This window comes from Protopterus annectens, chromosome 10.part0, assembly GCF_019279795.1.
Source record: "Protopterus annectens isolate FY-2018-M chromosome 10.part0, PAN1.0, whole genome shotgun sequence".
NCBI lineage: Eukaryota > Metazoa > Chordata > Ceratodontiformes > Protopteridae > Protopterus > Protopterus annectens.
Window position 1 is genome coordinate 74,623,059 of NC_056744.1, and position 22,110 is coordinate 74,645,168.

Here is a 22,110-nt window from a genome sequence, read left to right on the forward strand (position 1 = left end):
CTGATGATATAAAATTATTTACAAAATTCCAGCTAGCTGTGCTGGCACAAGTCTTACATCCACGGCTCTTCTCCCTGGCATGGCTGGCAGTACCTCATATCACCACATAAGTGTATAGACTTGGCTGATCCAGAGAGAATCAAAGCCAGAGCCTCAAGTGAAAACTAGCCACCCTGGTGGACATCCAGCATAAAGAAACACAAAAAGATGCTGTCTACGAGAACTAAGGCAAGTCCCCACAAACAGAAAAGCACACTCTCCTCAACAGGCAAATAAGACATGTCAAATCCTCTAAGGGTAACTTTGAGAAAAACTTAGCAATCACAGCCACGGATAACCATAAGGATTTTATAGCTACTTATGTAGCCAGAAAGGTAGGACACAAGCATGTGCCAAACTAGTGACCAACAGTATCACACACACTGATCCAGCAGAGACAGCAAATCTGCTAGTGGACAGATTTGGTGAAAACTTCAGTCCCTTATCTCCTCCAAACTTATCACAAGCCTTGCCCCCAACTCCCCCCTCCCCATCCTACATATTTGAAAAGCAAGTCATTAAAGTCTTGTCTAAGGCAAGAAACACAACCTCTATGGGACCAGATGGCATCCCAGGCTGTCTTCTAAACAAACTACATCATGAACAAGCATCACCATTAAGTACAATATTCAATCATGGCCTAATCACTCTCTCTGTTCCTGCGAAACAGAGAACAGCAACTGTTATTATCCTCTACAAAGGTGGCTTAACAACAGACCCAGGGAATTATAGACCCACAAAGTCTGACCAACCTCATCTGTAAAGCCACGGAGCTCATAAATAAAGACATAGGCAATCTCCAAATGCTGGAACCAACCCAACTTTGCTTCGTCAAGGGCAGATCCTGCCTGTTAAACCTGGTGCATTTCTTTGAAACCACTGACAAGGGCAAATCTGTGCACACAGCATACCTCGACTTGACAAAGGCCTTTGACACAATCCCACACTCAGGCATAACCGATAAACTTAGCAAACTGAATGCAAACCCTTTTGTTGTAAGACGGGTTGCCAACTGGATCACAAACTGGTCACACACTATCAAAGTGGGCGACTCCACATCAACCAGCAGACCTGTCACCAGTGGGGTGTCACAAGGGTCAGTGCTGGGCCCTCTACTATTTGGTATACACTTTTCAGACATTCAGACCAAAACTAAGAGGCTGTGGCTGACCAAGTTTGCAGATGACTGCAAACTGGATGCAACTGCTGAATCCCCAAATGATGTCAGTATACTTCAGGAGGGTCTTACACATACCAATGACTGGTGTCTTAGTCACAGTCTCAAAACAAATGCAAAATAAATGCATCATCATTCCCTTTGGTAAAAACAATGTCCCTTCACACTATCAATTTAATAATAATACCCTATGCACCTACAACGTGGTAAGAAATCTGTGATAGTAAGTAAACTGAGACCTTAACTTTGACCACCATGTGGCTACTGTAGTAAGGAAGGCTTTCTACATAGCACACCTAATTAGCAAAGCCATCGCTAATCCGGCCCATAATTGCGTATAACGCCCCATTCGGCATGCATGTACCATACAAAGTACCTGCAGCAACTGGAGAGACCTCAGACTTTTCTAAGATCATCATCAAGGGACTCCAGCATGTGCCTTACACAGACCAACTAAAGTCTCTGTCACTATACTCAGTATTGCAGAGACTTCTTATGGGAGACTTAGACCTGGCTTACAGAACAATCTCTGACCCAAACCTAATGAAGTTGCTGCACATCTGAAAATCAAACGGGACTAGAGATACCCATTCATGGGACCTAAATATGGCCTGTGACTTGAATAAGACATGCTTTAGGGGACAGATTTGTCTTCCAGCAACTGCCGTCTCTTTGGAATAGGCTGCCAGTTCATGTGAAGCAGAGCACCTCTATGACGCTGTACAAAAAGAACCTGGACGAGTGAATGGGGCACAGTAAATTCTTACCAGGGATAGCACCCACAATCTTCCTGGACATGGGCAGTCATTACAAAATACAATCCTGGGTATTTACTTGAGTATCTATGGTATTACACTGGGATGAAATGACCTCCGGGTCAATAGCCTAGTAACTTCCTATGATCTTATGAATATAGGATCTGAATTGTCTGGACAGAGTAAGGCCTTACTACGTTTAATGCTACTGGCTGACAAAAAAGCAATTAGTAGAAACTGAAAATCAAACTCTAAACCAACTACGACTGAGTTACTGAGTATTGTAAAGGGAATAAAAGAAATTGAGGCGGGATCTTCAAAAAAGGGAAGGAGCAAATTACACAGAAATAAATGGGTTTTGTGGGAAGAATACATGCAGAATAATTTTCAAGAGGAATTAGATTTAAGGGGAGCAATTTATGCAATGGTGGAGTGAATGATCATTGTTAAAAAGACAACACACACATATAATACGTGAAAATAATGAAACATTATCATAGTTTGTTTTCTTTTCTATTAATGCATTTGTACCCATGTCATTGCTTAAAACGTGAAGACTTCAAAAATATGCAAAAAGTACAGTTTTGTACCTACCATAAATGTAGATGTTCGAAGATCCACATTGCTGCAGTCCTTACACTTGGGTAGTCCGCTGTCCTCGGTCGGCCCGAATATCAAAGTATTAGGCTGACGTCGGTCAAGGCGCTTAAGACTGACATCAGGACGTCAGGGTACAAATGCGCATGACCGACGTCATATCCTCAGTCTTTTCTTGCCCCAGATGTCAGAAGACCCTAAACAGAAAGGTCAAAACCAAAAGATAGCAAAAAACAACCAACCACCCTTGTACGAACCATCTGTACAAAATATACAATAATCACAATATGTACAACCCAAACCACACAACCGCCTCTAACTACAGAGGGAAGGAGGGAGGGTGGACTGCAGCAATGTGGATCTTCGAACATCTACATTTATGGTAGGTACAAAACTGTACTATGTTCTTCATCTCACATTGCTGCAGTCCTTACACTTGGGTAGAATCCCAAAGCAGAGATAAGGGAGGATGGCAAACCTATAAAGCAGTAGGAGCTGCCAAAATGCCCTGTAAAATTGCAGTGGCAAAACCAGCCCTCGATTTAGAGTAAAGTGGAAGGTGATAATGCTTAGAGAAAGTATGCACTGAACTCCAAGTAGCTGCCTCCAAAATATCCTTAGTTGCCACCCCTTAAAAAGCTGTAGAAGTGGCAGTAGCCCTAGTGGAATGAGGCCTAATCCCAGCTGGAATCTCCTTACCATGATGGGAATAACAGAAAGCAATACAAAACCCAATCCACTTAGAAATAGTTTGTTTTGACACAGGCTTGCCCTGAGAACCCAAAGCAAAAGAAACAAATAACTGCTGAGACTGCCTGAACCCTTTAGTTCTGCTCAAATAATATCGCAACTGCCTGTGTATATCCAAAGTGTGCAAAATCTTTTCCCCTTTATTTTGGGGTTTGCATAAAAGTAGGCAAATTAATAGTTTGGTTTAAAGCCACACTAGAAACCACTTTAGGCATAAAGGAAGGATTAGAAAGATACCCTATCCTTATGGAAAATTAAGAAAGGCTCAACTGCCATAAGGGCCTGTAATTCAGAAACCCTTCTCGCAGAGGTAATGGCTAACAAAAAAGCAGTCTTCCATGATAAATATTTCAACTCAGCAGCAGCTGCAGGCTCAAAAGGTTGTAGAGTGAGTTTCTCCAACACAAAATTGAGATCCCAAGCAGGAGTAGGAGCTCTCCGTGGGGGTCTTATATTCTTTGCCCCTCTAAGGAATTGCTTAAACAAAGGATGAGAAAACAATGGTGGGTCACAGTCATAGTGAGCAGAAATTGCTGCAGCATGAACCTTAATAGAAGAGAAGGACAAACCCTTGTCCAGTAACTCAGTAAGATATTGAAGAGCCACACTTAAATTAGGCTTAGAAACATCCAATGCCTTTGCTGCACTCCAAAATAAAAATCTCTTCCATTTATCTGCGTACACTTTCCTTGTACTAGGCCTTCTGGCCTCCAAAATAACATTCAACACTTGCTGTGGAAGCTGAGACCCTCCAGGGTTTAAAACAAAATATGCCAGGCTGTCAGGTGAAGAGAGTGAAGTTTGACATTGAGTAAATGACTGTTCTCCTGAGACAGCAGGTGTGGAATCGAAGGTAAAGGCCATGGAGGCTCCCAGACTTCTCAGTAGTGGGTACCAGTGCTGTCGAGGCCAATCTGGAGCTATTAAAATCATCTTTGGCTTGTCCTGTCTGACCTTCAGAAGTACCTTTGGGAGGAGAGGCAGAGGTGGAAAGGCATACACATGAAGATTGCTCCAATTGAATGAAAGAGCATCCACTTTCCAAGCTGTGGGATGAAACCTTTTGTGCAAAACTTTGGCAGCTGGTAGTTTAGTGGAGAAGCGAACAGATCTATGTCTGGAGTTCCCCATGACACTGTCAATTTCTGAAATACATGAGGATCCAATTTCCACCGTGGGGATCCATAATTTGTCTGCTCAACACATCTGCTAAGGAGTTCTGTGCTCGGCAGAAACCTTGCCTGAAGATTTAGCTGTAAACTGAGAGCAGTCTCCCACAAAATCATTGCTTGTCTGCATAGAGGATAAGAATGTGTTCCCCTTGCTTGTTGATGTACCACATGACAGTTGTGTTGTCTGTTAGAATCAACACCTGCCCTGGAAGAAGTAAATCCTTGAAAGCTATTAATGCAAATTGGACTGCTAACATCTCCTTCAAGTTGATATGTAGATGTAGAAGTCTGGCAGGCCACGTGTCTTGTATCCACTTTCCATTTAGATGAGCTCCCCAGCTTTGTCTGAGGCATCTGTCGTTAGAATCTGACTCGCCTCTGGCCGGGTCACAGAGAGTCCCTTGTTTAGGTGACATTCCTGAGCCCACCACAAAAATTCCTTTTGAATGCAAGGTATTATCTGAATGACAGTGTCCATATCTTGGCAGTGCTGTGTCCATACATTTTGAGATACCATTGTAGCTTCCTCATATGCAGTTTGGCATTGGGAAGCACCAGAATACAAGATGCCATGAACCCCAAGGCTTGAAGGACTGTCCTTGCAGTCAGCCTGGACTGATGAGACAATTGATGGAAGTAAAGAGAAAGATTCTTTTGTTTGTCCGGGGTCAAAAGGCCATCTGGGATGCTGTATTCAGTCTCACACCCAGAAAGCACATGTCCTGAGAGGGTACTAGACTGGACTTTATTTCGTTCACAGAATACCCCAGGCATCTTAGCACTGCTATCACATAGTGTAAATGATGAAGAAGTTCGTCCTTTCCTTGAGCCAGAATCAGGCAATCGTCCAAATAAGGATAGATCTGTATTCCTCTTAGCCTGAAGAAAGCTATCACTGGAGCCAGAACCTTGTGAACACTCTGGGCGCAGTAGATAAGCCAAAGGGCAATGCAGAGAACTGATAATGAGAAGTCCCAGCCCGAAACGCAGATACTTCCTGCAACTTAGCCTGATAGGAACATGAAGGTAAGCCTCCTTGAGATCCAGAGTCACCATCCAGTGATCTTTGCCCAGCAGAGGTAAAAGCTGCTGTAACGTCAACATTTTGAACTTGGGAATGTCCAGATAAGTGTTGAGGATAGATAAATCCAAAATTGGTCTCCACGTGTTCCCCTTCTTTGGTACTAGGAACAGGCGAGAATAAAATCCTAGGCCCACTTCTGGCAGAGGGACCGGTTGTATGGCCCCTATTTGGAGCAGCAGAGAAATTTGTTTGTGAGCCTCTAGTCTTTGCTGAGGAGGAACGTCTGGCATGCCTTTGAAAGGAGGCAAGGTATGGAAATAAAACCTGTAACCTTGGTGTATGATATCCAATACCCATCTGTCTTGGGTAATCAAACTCCAATTTTCCTTGAAGAGTGCCAACCTTCCTCCCAAAGGTGCTGCCAGACAAGAAGGATCTGGCAGCTGAAAGGGCCTGTTTACGAAAGGACTGGCCCCTGCCCTCACCTGAAGATTGTGCAGGAGAACTCCCTGTTCTAGGTCTGAAGGAGCTCTGAGCTCTGCCCCTACCACGTCTAGATCTACCCCTAGACTGTGAATCATAAGAAGGGTACGTCCACCCCTTAGCAGGCCAATTCCTACTAAACTTCGGAGGCTGGACTTGCAAAAAATCTTTTAACAGTCTGCATAGACTTAGCCTTGTCTTCCATTTTCTTCAAGACTGACTCCACAGGTGAACCAAACAACACATCAGACTGTAAAGGAGCATCCAAAATCCTTGTCTTAACATGTTCAGACAAATTCTGATCCCTCAGCCAGGCGTGCCTGCGAAGAACTGACCCAGTGGCAGCCACCCTAGACGAGGCCTGTATAGCATCAAAACCACATTGTAAAGAATGCTTACCCACCTGTTCAGAGACATGTACCAAATCTTGTAGTTCCTTACACTCAATGCCTTCCAGAGCATCAACCTTAGATTTCAGTTGAGAAAGAAGATAGTTTTGATATTTCAACATGTGAAACTGGCAATTCAAAGCCCTCATAGCTAAGGTGGAAGAAGTATAGACTTTCTTTCCCCATCTATCCAAAGCTCTGGCCTCTTTATCTGGAGGAACTTTTACAACAGAGGCCTTGACACCCTTAGGTCCCTGACTAACAGTTTCTGGGTCCGCCCTAGGACTCTTATAAAGATATTTATGAGCCTCAGGCACCCTATAATACCTATCCGGTTTAACAGGAGCAGGAGGCAAAGAATCAGGATTAAGTGAAGCCTCCGCAAACACATCTTCCACAACATCCAGAACAGGAGGTATAGCCAAAGGCCTATGCTGGGGTAAAAGCAAAAATTCCCTAAGCCTTTTCCTGGAATCAGAGAAGTCCTGACCTTCCCACTTAAAATGTTCCCTCATAGAATGAAGAGTCTCTGAAAAAGAAAAATCCTCTGGAGGAGAAGCAGAAGGAGTAGAATCATCTGCATCAGAATCAGAATAAGGAGAGTACTCCTGCAAGTCTTCAGCCAAAGACTCTGAAACATCTGAAGCCTGCTCAAAACTCCCCAACTCTGGTTCCACCCTAGGCCTCTTATCTGGAGGGGGCAAAGAACCTCTAATCAAAGTAATTAAATCTTCTGCCATTTTAAGCATGTGCTTCTTGGGCACAGATCCTGAAGAACTAGGAGTGACCCCAACAGAAGCTAAACCTGGCCTGCCTCTTGGAGAAGCCTTAGAAACAGAAGGAGAGGGCCTAACCACCCTAGGCAGGGAGGGGAGTACAGTAACCTGAGAAGCCCCTTCAGCCTGACCTGCCTCCTGAGAGGCCACATCCTGCAATAACAAAGTCTCCCCCTGGGACTCCAGAGAAGCCTCCGGAACCACCGGTTCCACTGACGCCTCTAAAGAACCGGCGTCACGGACGACTCTTCTTGCCGGGCTTAGCTGCCTTGTCTTAGCATCCGACGGCATGTTATAATTGCACCGCTTCCCAAAGACCAACCTGGCACAATCTAACCTTCGCTAATAGTGCGCTTATTGAACCTAGCACAAAAGCGACACCCAACAACGTCGTGCTCAGGCCCCAAACAAGGAATACACAAAGTATGATAATCTCTATGCGGTATCTGTTTCCCACAAGAAATACAGTTATTCACTTTTTCTGACATCCGGTAAACCACTGAGGCAAGAAAACTAAAATATTCCCAGGGTACTTAGCCAACTTTGACTCGGTCTGAAACTCCGAATTCGAAAAATTTCAGAACGCCGAACGGCACTTGCAACGCTGCTTCTGCATCGGACCATGCGGCAAAAAAGACTGAGGATATGACGTCGGTCATGCGCATTTGTACCCTGACGTCCTGATGTCAGTCTTACGCGCCTTGACTGACGTCAGCCTAATACTTTGATATTCGGGCCGACCGAGGACAGCGGACTACCCAAGTGTAAGGACTGCAGCAATGTGAGATGAAGAACATCAGCAGTACTACACTTCTTGTGGCAAGATAAGACATATGGGCTGTACTTCCTTTACATCGGTATATCCTGATGGTGTTCTCAACAAGGGGGAGAAGATCAGATCTACAGTGGGAATGTCCAATGCTAAAGAAGTCCTACCGAAAAGACTGTGGTCCATCTGCATCAAACTTCTATGTATTAGGAATTATACTGCAACAGCAATCCTTACAAAGAACATCTACCTAACACAGTAATATGCAACTGCATCAAATCAGTGAATACATATACTCTCTAGCCTTATTTTACTGTTAGCTGTAACTGCATCCCACTAATGTAGTTTGTATTTAACAGTTTTAAATTTATGGCACTGACTATGGCAAAAAGAAGACCATATGAAACAATTAGCCTACAAAGTTAAGATGCAAACACATTTATAAAAAAAAAAAAAACAAGCAATACTTTGCTAAAGTGAGACTGAAAATGTTGTGAAAATTAGAAATAAATCTTCAAAAGAAAGATTTTTTTGTCTTTTTTACACTTCTGTCATTAATATTTAAGCCTTCTTTAATAATGATAAAGAGGGCCTGTTATTTTTACTATGGAAATGATGAAAACTAAAGTCTGGAAAACTGGTGAGCACTGACCATCAGAAAAAAAATCATCAGGATGGCAACACATAAAAATATAACAACTATCATTCAGCAAGTGGTTTCTCTCACTTTCTATCAAGTTTCAAACATTCTCCACCAAGATATACTTTGTATTGAGATTCTTAAGATCCATTATTTTGCACAAAATATTTTTGCTAGTTTTTCCTTAGAGTTTTTTTTTTGTGGGGGGGGGAGGGGTTGTACTGAACTGCAAACAGGCCACATTAGGCCTTAGTCAGACTTCTGATTAATCTCTGAATTCCCCAGCAGGCCTGTGGTTTAAATAAGACGCATCATTTTAATTGAATGATCCAAAATTCACATATATGTCCATAACTGCAAACATGCAGATGTCGATTGTGTAAATACACAAGCAAAGAAATTAGGAAAGATAAACAGAGGATAGCCCATCAGTGATCAAATTCTACATCCCACCTAAACAGACTGCAGACGCACATGAAAAAAAAGGACAAAGTAAAAGACAAAAGACATTCCTGTATCTAAATTATTTTGCATAGTCAATCTGAAAGCTTTATTCATGTGTGATAGAAACAGCTACTCTTGGTTACTCAATAATTTGTCAACACCTTACTTGTACTTCCATTTCTTCCAGGTTAGAAACTTGAGTATGAGGAACCACCTATATACATTAAGCAATAATACACTAGAGTAGTCTTCTCTAGAAAAAAGCTAGCCTGCCTCTGTGGCATACAGATAAGCAATTCTTAATATAAATCACTCTACCAGGTTTGATAAAAAGCCCTGGCACAGGAGGGGTCAGGTAAGGTGGTGGAAGAGTGAAATGGTATGGCCAACTTGCCTCTCCTGGGGAGTGAGGAGAGTTGTGCATACTCGAGGGCACAGAGTATTGGTGAGACTTCACTGGTGGACACCTAGGAAACCACTGCTCATGTTTCACAGGGGAGGGGAAGAATACTTGGAGGAAACACCCCTTTACAGAAGTCAGGGGACAACCTTCACATTCAGCCCATTGTACATCACTCCCTGCCATTTGCAGACTGGGTGCAAAGCAAAAAAAATAAATAAATAAAATAAAGAAGCACCCTAATGGCTGCTTAAATGATGGCCTCACTCAGCTGATTCCCACCCAGGTGATGGAGAAAAAAATGTGTTGACGGTCAGGAATGGGGTTGATTATTGGTACATATGCTTCTCCTTCATTTATTCAAGCAATCACTGAATAAATCTATATAGTACATTGTTATCTATAGCAAGTTAAAAGCATATGAATTACATGGCTGGACAGTCCTACCTGCAGTCCTTAATCACTTGATGAACATCAAGCTCAAACGCCGCCATTAATATGTTATCCAGAGATTCAGCAGCGCTCTCTCTTCCCAGAAAAATATCCAGACTAGACTACAATGCAAACAAACAAAAAAAGAAAGTTAAAAAAAAATGCTAGTTCAGCTCCACCCACAACAAACTGTAAAGACCGCAGACTAGTGCATCACAAACAATGAAATAAAGTACATGCAAAGTGCAATTCTAGGTCAACTTTTCCAACACAGCCTATGAATCTGCAAAGCAGCATCCAAAGTGCTGATACACACTGGCTCATATGACATGGAAAAACACAGAGCTGTATACCTGGGCATAGCAAAGTAGCTCAGTGGGTTTCACAGTTGGATGAGAGTATAGCAGACGGGAAATCATAAAGTGGTACCAGGTTGTAAGAATCTCCTTTTGTTCCAGCAAACTGTCCTCATCACCGAGCAGGATCTAGATGGGACAAATAAATGTTACTCGCTCATATCAGGCACAAGGCCACAAACATTCAAATTTGTGCTTGCATCTCAAACATTTTTCTGAACTTTATAATTCTGCCGATATTTTAAATTCACCCATTTTTTCAAAAGGTATGTCCTGTTCATAACTTCATGTTAAATACAAAATCTATGGGAAAATGAAAGAAAGGAAACAGACTACCTGTTAGTCTCATATGCTTTCCTTTCTAGCTGAGAAATAATACTGACCAACTACTAAACAACCAAATCAGTTGGTGTTCTACACAGAATTCAAAATGCAAACAAGACAGTGATCATCAAAATATGTTTAAAATTGCAGTATTTATTAGAGAAAAAGCCACGCAACACTTTCTAAAAACAAATATATTTATGAATACCATTCATCATCAGTATTTTTCCCACAAACATGAAGAAAAGCAAGCAGTGGAAGCCACTCTACATTACTTTTTTTGTGCAATTCATATTGAACACACTCACTCAAATAAATATTACCACCAGGTTACAGTATTACAAGATTAGACCGGACTAGAAAAAAGCTGATACAGTGGCAACTTTTTTCAAAAACATTCTTGAGATCTCTCTTTTCTCTGGTAACATTTCTAGTTTCTCAAATTCTGAAACTCTGACAGCCTTTTGAGCAGGGCTGACAGTCACAAAACAGTAACAACAGCAGCTACATTCAGCATGGTATTATCATCACCATAGTGAAAGCCATCCTGTGCTGGATCTCCTCCAAAATTTCAGTGACCTCAGTATATATTGGCAAACAATACATTCCGAAAGCATTAAACTGACTTTATTGCCTCAGTTGTACAGAAAGCTTTCTACATGGCCCACCTCATTAGTAAGGGTATCTCATCCAGGGACAAGGAGGTCATAACATCTCTGTATTCTTCCCTTATAAGTCCCAATATTTAGCACAATGCCCCTTTCGGCATGTACCTCACAAAGCACATGCATCAGCTGGAGACATCACAGAGGTTCTTCACCAGGAGAATCCAGAGCCTCAAGCATCTACCCTACACAGATAGGCTAAAAGCCCTGTCCCTCTATTCAGTCTCATACAGACTCCTCAGAGGTGACCTCTGTCTGGAATACAAAGCAGTCTCAGACCTCGCCTTGATGAGACTGCTGCATATCTGAACGTTAAGCTTCACTCGGGTAACCTGCATGCACAAACTCAAAGTGGTCTGTGGCATCAGTAGGACTTGTTGGTGGGACAGATTTGTATCCCAGAGACTCCCCCTTTTGTGGAATAGACTCCCTCTGCATGTCAAGCAGAGTACCTCATTAACCCTTGGAAAGTGCAACCTGGATAACTGGACAGGGAACAATAAATACACCCCTGGGAATCCACCTATGTCCCTACTGGACAGGGGCATCAGGTGCTGACCTGTTGGAACAAGGGCTAAATTCTTGGCTAGGCTTGTAAGAACCTCAGGGTCAAGTAACTTTCTATGTTCCTATAATAATATCCATCTCTATAAGTTCACCCAACTCATCACTGCTCCGACAAGGTACAGCAAAACCACTACCGGACAGTCCACCCCAGAACAGATATTAACATCCTCTCCTGAAAATAATCTTTCTTTACAGCATTTCGCCAGATAGCTTAAGTGACCATCTACTTATCTATGCAGTCAAATGTCATATCAACAACCCATGAATTCCACTACCTTAGGCGTGTGAGAAGAAAAACATTAACACACTAAAAATGTATAGCTGGGAATCACTCACGACTCTCCCTTTAGATGATGCTGAATCAGAATTTAACAAAATTCTCCTAAACATCCTTGACACATTAGCTGCCACTAGATCCAAGTCAGTTAAAGTAAACCCTGCTTCATGGTTATCCATAGAATCAAAGCAAATCACGAAATACACAGAAAGCCTGGAAGTCTTGGTCCAGAAACAAAAGAAACACTAGCCTACAAGCTCAGAGTAAGCAAAGAAACAAAGCTAAATACGGTCTCACTTTTGTTTGTCTTTTCCCGGTTAGGGATCGCCAGAGCAGAACTCCGATCCGCTAATGACTGGCAGTAGATTTTTATGGTGCCGAGTTTCCGGCCCGACTCCCAACCTTCAGCGAAGGCATGCCCATTCACTAAAGATAAGAAAACTTATTAGTCCATATTCAGAAACGAACCAACGGCAAGGAAGATTACTAGTGCCAAAAAAAAAAAAAAAAAGCAGAGTATGGAGTCCAGATAATTTCCAAGCAGTCCACCACCAGGAAAAAACAACCACGAATATTACTGAATGCCACACAACAAAACAATACTTTATTAATGCTCAACATCACCGCATTTTCATCTGTATCAAAAACCTCTTCAGATAATCAAATTTGACCACACATCTGTCTTTAAATATCCTTTCATATTCATAACTAAATTACTTAATCAACAACACTTATAATTCACTTAAGTTAAAAATGCCCTAGGTTCATAGGTAGGTACTAGGCTATCTGCCCGAGGGCATTTATAAGCCTAACCAGAGTGTGTCAGCTTTCGCCGTCCCATTGATTAATTAACTGAGCCTCTGTCATGAACAGCCAATGAAGTGATCCCAGGGGTGCATTTTCTGTTACCCATCCACTCGTCAAGGTTTCTCTTGAAGAGTGTTAGTGAGGGGCTCTGCTTAATGTAATTAGGAATTTTGTTCCAAAGCATGGGGAGTCTCTGTGACAGGAATCTATCCCTCCACCATGTTCTATTTATTGTTGTGGCGAGGTTTAGCTCACTAGAGTGAGTGGCTCGCAGTGACTTGGATTTCTTTAGATGGAGCATGTCCATCAATTCTGAGTTGGACATGGCTTTGTAAGTCAGGCAAAGATCACCTCTGAGTAAGCGATATGCCACCGAGTACAGCCGGAGTTTTTCCAGTCAGGCTGCATAGGACATATGTTTGAGGCCAGTAATCCTCTTGGTGAGGTACTTTTATGGGCTTTCCAGCTGTTGGAAGTGTCTTGTGAGGTACATCCCAAATGGGGCACTGTACTCTATGATGGGCCAAACGAACGAAGCAACAGAATGTAAAAACCATAGACAACAGGTAAAAATATAGTGACTTAGCGCTTTCACCCGTAAAAAGACAATCAGGCATCATCAGAGTAATAGAACCTACCTCAGGTTCCGACTTTTAAACAAACTCAAATCACCCGCCCCCAAATTAAAACCAATCACAACCCAAACACTATGACCAAACTAAATAATTTGGTTAATTTGTGAATCCTAATTAACGTAAAAAGTAATACTATAACACACTTACATATATAAATAAGTCTCTACCAATATGTTAAATAAACAATGCACTAATATATACATGTGCAAATGTTGCAAATGAATTCTACAAATGTATAGAACAGTTGTAGCCCATATTTCTAAATGAGTGAATGTTAATAATAATGAAATAAAAATGAAAATAAATAAAACATATCTAAACTGTCAATTGAATAAATCGCTATAGAAATATCCATTCACATACAATGAAACCTATATTTTAAAATACTGGACAATGAAATGTGGTCGTTAATCCCTGATGGTTTAGAAGTGCCAAGTCTAAGCTGCCATAAACATTCTTTGACCTCCAATAAGGTCTTAGTGTCACCACCTTTGTCATCAAAAGGAATTCTATACACCACAAAGAACAAATTTTTTTTTTTAAATTAATACAATTCAGACTATGCATGTATAGGGCATTAGCTGTTTTTCTGTTCTTAATGTCCCTTACATGTTCTAAAATCATAAGCCTTAATTTTCTAATAGTTTTACCTACATAAAATGCGGAACAACTGAGACATGTGGCAATATAGACCACCATCTTTGTGTTGGAATTACAATAGTCCGGACATCTAATCGTCCTATTAAAATTTTGAACTACTGCATAAGGGCCATTGTTAACATACTTGCAAATGGTACATAAGCCACATTTATTCATTCTGGAGTTCTTATAAGTCTCCAAAATACGTTCCTTTTCCATCATCTCCTTCAGGTTCCTACCCCTACTGTAGGTAAAAGCAGGTGTTTTACCCACTATACTTGTTATATCATTTTTAAAAACACTTTGCCAAGTGTCAGTAACAATGTTCTTAATATGTCCAGCTACCTCGTTGTCAGGTAGAATCAAAGCCCGTCTCGTATTCTGAATATTGTTGTCATCAGTTTCGATGATGTGTTCTCTAATTTCTTTTACCAGGCCCCCCTTAAGTATAGGTTTGAAGACAGTATGTCTCTTCACCTCTATCTCACCTCTTATATTAATCAAAATGTCGTTCGGGTAACCTCTTTCCTTAAACATTTCTGTTAATTTTGATAGTTCAATATTTAGACAGTCATCCTCACTAATGAGTCTGGATAGTCTAACCATTTGTCCTTTGACTACATTCCTTTTTTGAAAAAAAGGATGACAACTTTGAAAGTGCAAAAAAGAAATGGAATAAGCCTTTTTCCGATATATATTAGAACGTAAATTAAATTTATCTTTTTCTCTATACAATAGTATATCCAAAAAAATCGCAACCTTCATCATGTATTTTATAAGTAAATTTCAAAAACTCTTGGAACTCTTGGAGCTGGTTTGGTCTTTTGTTTACAAGTTGAGAATATCCTTCAGTTTATTGGTGTACTCTATGATGGGTCTAATGAGTGACGAGTAGAAGGGCACTATAAACTCTATTTCTAGATGTGAACCCTTTTGTAATTAGAAGGGCTACATAGAAGGATTTTCTAACTACTTTGGCAATATGATCGTCAAAGGAGAGATTACTATCTACCTGGGTCCCCAGATCTCTTATTACCTCTTCTGTATTAAGGGGGTTGTCACCTATGTGGTAATTCATGGGTGCTTTGTTTTTCCCAAACAGGATGACTATGCATTTTTTGGCATTTAGCTTGAGACCATGACTTGGACACCAGGTGTCCGTCTCACTAAGGCCCTTTTGGAGAATGTCTGCGTCAGCTGGAGAATCAATTATGGCTCCCAGTTTGCAGTCATCGGCGAACTTGGTTAGCCATAGTCCTCCTGTGTTTGCCTGTACTTCTAAGAAGTATATGCCGAAAGTACAGTTTTGTACCTACCATAAATGTAGATGTTCGAAGATCCACATTGCTGCAGTCCTAACACTTGGGTAGTCCGCTGTCCTCGGTCGGCCCGAATATCAAAGTATAAGGCTGACGTCGGTCAAGGCGCATTTGACTGACATCAGGACGTCAGGGTACAAATGCGCATGACCGACGTCATATCCTCAGTCTTTTCTTGCCCACAGATGTCAGAAGACCCTAAAAATAAAGGTCAAAACCAAAAGACAGCAAACAACCAACCAACCACCCTTGCACTAATCATATGTACAATATATACAATATACACAATATGTACAACCCAACCCACACAACCACCTCAAACTACAGAGGGAAGGAGGAAGTGGAGGACTGCAGCAATGTGGATCTTGAACATCTACATTTATGGTAGGTACAAAACTGTACTATGTTCTTCATCTCACATTGCTGCAGTCCTAACACTTGGGTAGAATCCCAAAGCAGAGGTAAGGGAGGATGGCTAAACTACAAGGAAGCAGGAGCTGCCAAAATGCCCTGCAAAACAGCAGTGGCAAAACCAGCCCTGGATTTAGAGTAAAGTGGCAGGTGATAATGCCTAGAGAAAGTATGCACTGAACTCCAAGTAGCTGCCTCCAAAATATCCTTGGTTGCCACTCCCTTAAAAAGCTGTTGAAGTGGCAGTAGCCCTAGTGGAATGAGGCCTAATCCCAGCTGGAATCTCCTTGCCATGATGGGAATAACAGAAAGCAATGCAAAACCCAATCCACTTAGAAATAGTTTGTTTTGACACAGGCTTGCCCTGAGAACTCAAAGCAAAAGAAACAAACAACTGCTGAGACTGCCTGAACCCTTTAGTTCTGTCCAAATAATAACGCAACTGCCTGTGTACTGCAAAAGAGCATCTAAAATCCTTGTTTTAACATGGTCAGACAAATTCTGATCCCTCAGCCAGGCGTGCCTGCGAAGAACTGACCCAGTGGCAGCCACCCTAGACGAGGCCTGTACAGCATCAAAACCACATTGCAAAGAATGCTTACCCACCTGTTCAGAAACATGTACTAAATCTTGCAACTCTTTACAATCAATACCTTCTGCCAGAGCATCAACCTTAGACTTCAATTGTGAAAGGAGATAGTTTTGGTATTTCAACATGTGAAACTGGCAATTCAAAGCCCTCATAGCAAGAGTGGAATAAGTATAAACTTTCTTTCCCCATCTATCCAAGGCCCTGGCCTCTTTGTCTGCAGGAACCGGATTCTTTACAACAGAAGCCTTAACACCTTTAGGCCCCTGGCTAACAGTTTCTGGGTCTGCCCTAGGACTCTTAAAAAGATACTTATAGATTCATAGATTCATAGATTAGTACTAAGCTAACTGCCCTTGCAAGCCATTTTAAGCTTAGCCAATTGTCCCTTGTGAGACTCAAACCCTGCACCTTGTGCTTGCAAGGCAAACACCTTAACCATTAGGCCACCCTCCCAGCCCCTCTGAGCTTCAGACACCCTGTAATACCTATCCGGTTTAACAGGAGCAGGAGGCAAAGAATCAGGATTAAGAGAAGCCTCTGTAAAAACATCTTCCACTACATCCAAAACAGGAGGTATAGCCAAAGGCCTATGCTGGGGTAAAAACAAAAATTCCCTAAGCCTTTTCCTGGAATCAGAGAAGTCCTGACCTTCCCACTTAAAATGCTCCCTCATGGAATGAAGAGTTTCTGAAAAAGAAAAATCCTCAGGAGGAGAAGCAGAAGGAGTAGAATCATCCACATCAGAATCAGAATAAGGAGAGTACTCCTGCAAGTCTTCAGCCGAAGACTCTGAAACATCTGAAGCCTGCTCAAAACTCCCTAGCTCAGGCTCCACCCTAGGTCTCTTATCAGGAGGGGGCATAGAACCCTAATCAAAGTAATCAAATCTTCTGCCATTTTAAGCATATGCTTCTTGGGCACAGTCCCTGAAGAACTAGGGGTAACACCAACTGAAGCTAAACCTGGCCTGCCCCTGGGAGAAGCCTTGGAAACAGAAGGAGAGGGCCTAACCACCCTAGGCAGGGAGGGGAGTATAGTAACCTGAGAAGCCCCATCAGCCTGGCCTGCCTCCTGAGAGGCCACATCCTGCAACAACAAAGTCTCTCCCTGGGAACCCAAAGAAACCTCCGGTGGAACCACCGGCTCCACCGACACCTCTAAAGAACCGACGTCCAGTACTGATGGTTCCTCTAGCCTAGGTTTAACAGCTTTGTCCTTGCGCTTCTTCGAAGAAGCGGGCGTCGGAGCATCCGGCGGCATTTTATAATTGCACCGCTTCAAGACTAACCTGGCACAATCTAATCTCCTCTTAATAGTGCGCTTATTGAATCTAGCACAAGAGCAACACCCAACAACGTCGTGCTCAGGCCCTAAACAAGGAATACACAAAGTATGGTAGTCTCTATGCGGTATCTGTTTCCCACAAGAAATACAATTATTCACTTTTTCTGACATCCGGTAAACCACTGAGGCAAGAAAAACTAAAATATTCCCAACGGGTACTTAGCCAACTTTGATTCGGTCTGAAACTCCACGAACAATTTCAGAACGCCAACCGGCACTTGCAACGCTGCTTCTGCATCGGACCATGCGGCAAAAAAGACTGAGGATATGACGTCGGTCATGCGCATTTGTACCCTGACGTCCTGATGTCAGTCAAATGCGCCTTGACCGACGTCAGCCTTATACTTTGATATTCGGGCCGACCGAGGACAGCGGACTACCCAAGTGTTAGGACTGCAGCAATGTGAGATGAAGAACATCAGTAGGGGTCCCAGGACCGAGCCTTGTGGGACACCACTTCTGACCGGTTTAGAGTCGGACCTGGAGCCCGCTATTCTTACCATGTGAATTCTGTCTGTAAGCCAGTTGGCAACCCATCTCGTGACGTAGGGGTTTATGTTCAGGCTGGTGAATTTTTCTATAATTCCAGACTGGGGAATGGTGTCAAAAGCCTTGGTGAGGTCAAGGTAGGCTGTGTGAACCACCTTCCCCTCATCTATGGCCTTGGTGACCGTCTCAAAGAAGTCAACCAGGTTTAGTAGGCATGATCTGCCCTTAAAAAAGCCGAACTGAGTCTGGTCAAGTGTTTGGAGGTTCCCAATGTCTTTGTTAAGGAGTTCCATGATGATGCGCTCCATAGCCTTGCAGACCAGGCTAGTCAGGCTTATGGGGCAATAGTTACCAGTGTCAGTTGTGGCCCCTCCTTTGTGGAGTGGAATAACCGTTGCTGTGCACCATTCTAAGGGCACGTAGCCTGTGGAGAGGCTGAGGCTGAACAGTGTGTTTAAGTGGGGGGTTAGTTCGTTCTGCAGTTCGTGCAAGACGCAGCCTGGAACACCATCTGGCCCCACTGACGCTGTGCTTTTGGCTTTTGAAAGGGCTGTTTTCACCTGTGCGTCTGTGATTTCAGAGACGCTACACTTTTCCGGTATTGTTGTGGGTCCTTTTGGGGGTGAGAGGGGAGTGAAGTTTGCAATGAATCTATCTGCCAGGATGTTGGCAAATATCAGTATGTTCAGTATATTTTGTGCTATTTTGCACTAGCTCAGAGCATATCTGAGTGTTGCCACTTAGATTCTTGACATAGTTAAAGAAGGCTTTGCGGTTATCTTTCAAATCCTTGACTATTTTTCTTTCAAAGTTAGCTTGGGATGATTTTATGAGGGACCTTAGTTTCTTACTGATACTGATCAGAGATGTCTTTCCTTCTTGGGATTTGCTCTTTTTCTGAACTAGTTTCCTCCTCCTATTGTATAGCCTGTTTATGGCAGGGGTCCACCAGACTGGTTTCCTTCTCTTAGGGGAGTGAGTCTTGGTTTTGCTAGGGATACATGCATCCTTGTAGGTGCTCATAGAGTGCATTTGTAAAGGTTTCTGCATCTTGGACACTGTTATCCTTTAGCGTGGAGGCTGTGAAACTTACCACCTCTGTCTTAAGTAAGGTGAAGTTTGCTATAGAAAAGTTTTTCACTGTGGTTTCCTTGGTTGGGGGTGGTGGTGTGGATATCCAGAGTGATTAGTTTATGGTCTGATCTAACCAGTGACGGGTTGACCTCTGGTGCAGAACACCTGTCGCCCATGTTGGTGATGACCAGGTCCAATATGTTTTCACTTCTGGTAGGGAAGTTTACCAGCTGATCCAGGGCATTTGAGTTGATAAATTCCAGGAAGTGCTGGACCAGGGAGTTTGTACTTGAGTAGTTTTCCTAGTTAACGGTAGGGTAATTGAAATTGCCCAATATCAGGGTGTTCGGTAGGACCTTCATGTTTTCCAGTGTCTCCAGAAAGGTGGAGTGGTGGTCCGGGGTCATGGAGGGTGATCTGTAGCAGGCCACAATTTGCATTGCAGATATGCCCGATGTTAGTTGCACATGAATGATCTCAGAGGTATCATGCTGCACCACTAACCTGGAGGTGTAGGTATTCTTGATGAATATGGATACACCCCCTCCTTTTGTGTTTCGGTCCATGTTCTGTGGCCGAAATGTGTGGTATGAGTTGTAGCCCAGTAGTGCTGGGGTGCTCTGTGGAGCCTTGAACCAGGTTTCAGTTACTGCACAGATGTCGACGTTCTCCATACTAAGGAGTGCTTCGAGCACATGCATTTTGAGATTTAAACACCTGGCATTGAGTAGCATAACCCTCATTTTTTTATTTGTGCTATTTATGGAGGTGGGTTTGACTTTTGAGCCGTGTCTAAAAAAGGCACTATGGGGGCAGCAAGAGCCTTGGCCAGTATTCGAAAGCCTAGGGGTGACAGGTGCAAGCCGTCTCTTGCGAAGCAACGAGGCTTGTCGACCATGTCGTCCCAGGCTGACAGACACTGGATCCCCTTTGAATGACACCAGAAGCTTAGCCAATTGTTGAAATTGATCATTTTTTCTTAAACTGCGGTATCATTCTTGGTGAGGGCAGGATGCTACTCAGGGTCAGGGTCATAACCGCCTGGGCTACATGATCAGAGAACTCTTCCATGTCTCTTTTCATGTAGTCCAGGGAGGCACATCTCAGGTCATTCACACCAACATGAACAATGACAGAGTCATATTTGTACTTGTTCTGGAGTGACCTGAGTGCTTGTTTTATGTGGCGGATTCTGGCTCCCGACAGGAAGCTAACAGTAACCTTCTTCTTGTCCAGCCTAGTGAGTGGGACGTCAGTGTGCCTGACTATAGAGTCACCTATTACTAGTGTGTTAGGTATGTTATTTCACCTTAAGGGCTGTGATTGTGCGGCACACTGATTGTGTGTTTTATGTGTTGTCTGGTTTGTGACGGGAGGTGCAGGTTTTTTGGATGTCTGCTTTGGAGGTCTCTGATGCTTTTGCAGGTTTTTATTTAGTGCCTCCAAGTATGATTTTGTGTACTTATGTGTATTTTTTGCCAGTGCTGGTTTAGTATGTCTATGTGAGGCTGGAGGTGTGGTGCAAGTGTTAACCTTCTCCTCATGACTGCCTGTTCCAGTCTTGGGTGGAGAGAGCTTAGCCTCCAATTTAGCTATATAATTGCATCTTTCACATATGTTAATGTTTTGTGGTAGGAGGAGAGGGTTGTCTGTGTACATGAGGCAGTTATAACATTGCCTCAGGATATCCAGGTTCACCAGCTGGACTGGACAGTATACCTGAAATTGCCCTTTGGTCATGCCTGAATAGTAGGGTGAGCTGCTTGGTTGGTGAGGGGTGAATAATGAGCCTTCCCCTGCTGGGAAATCAAGTGTTGGGGTACATTAGTGCTTGCTATTAGATCTGAGCAAGTGCTGGACTGTAGGATGCTTTTTAAGTGCTTAGGTTGAGAGTTAGACTTCTTTCAAGGGAAAAAACTGAAGAGGAGACTTGGTGGAGTCAGGAATAATTTAGCCCTAGCTAACTGGCGCTGTCTGGACATGCAAAACCGTGTGAACGCGTTTTTTACAGCAGGGAAATGAAAGAGATAGAAATTAGCCCAAAATGGCCTATAACCTACTAACTTCTGGGCTGGAACCACAACTCTAGGGACAGATGGCTGCTCAAAGCTCCCTCTCTCAAAGGAGAGCAGAGAAACCTCCTTCTATCCAAGTAAGGTATGGGGAACTCAGAAACTTGTAACACAGCCCTGAATTCAGCACTAGCCTGAAAACTGGACTATACTAGCTTAGAAAGGTGGGAAACAAGGAAAATTTTTTTTGAAAAGATAAGGCAAAAACAGTAAAAAAAACCAGCTTTAAACGACTACAAACAGTACAAAATACACTTAAAACAGCTTTAGATGACTACAAGCAATCAGAAAAGGCTTTTAAACAAATTAACCAGTAAAAGAATCTCAAAACTGAGCCCTGTTCCTGTAGTCTTCAATCAGACAAATTCTAATTGCACACTCCTGCCACTGGGGTGCAGGGGAACCTTCTCCAAAAAAGAAGGCCTGGATTAGTGCTAAAGTTATACAAACAAAGCTAGATTCAGCAGGCCTGAATCTAGTTTATACGACAGCAAACAAGGCACACCAATTTCAGTAAGAAACAGTTAAAATATGCAGGCACTATAAGCCTCTAACCAGAAATCCCCAGCTCAGAAGGGCAGAGTCAAGCCTCTCCTCCCACAAGAGTTCAGACCACAAACCTTCTTAATGTAAAATGACTGGCCTGAAGCCCAGGTACTTAAAGCAGAATTAATACACTTTTAGAATAACAG

General features: G+C 42.7%; 1 protein-coding gene across 1 annotated transcript in view; it reads right to left on the reverse strand.

Annotated features, from left to right (window-relative positions):
• Positions 1 to 22,110, reverse strand: part of NUP85 (nucleoporin 85) — a 1,184,651-nt gene that overhangs the window by 525,267 nt on the left and 637,274 nt on the right. The window contains exons 10-11 of the mRNA XM_044085035.1: positions 10,201 to 10,332; positions 9,863 to 9,969 (exon numbers count right to left, since the gene is read on the reverse strand). Of these exons, the coding sequence (XP_043940970.1) occupies positions 9,863 to 9,969; positions 10,201 to 10,332 (239 nt within the window). The remainder of the gene's footprint in view (positions 1 to 9,862; positions 9,970 to 10,200; positions 10,333 to 22,110) is intronic.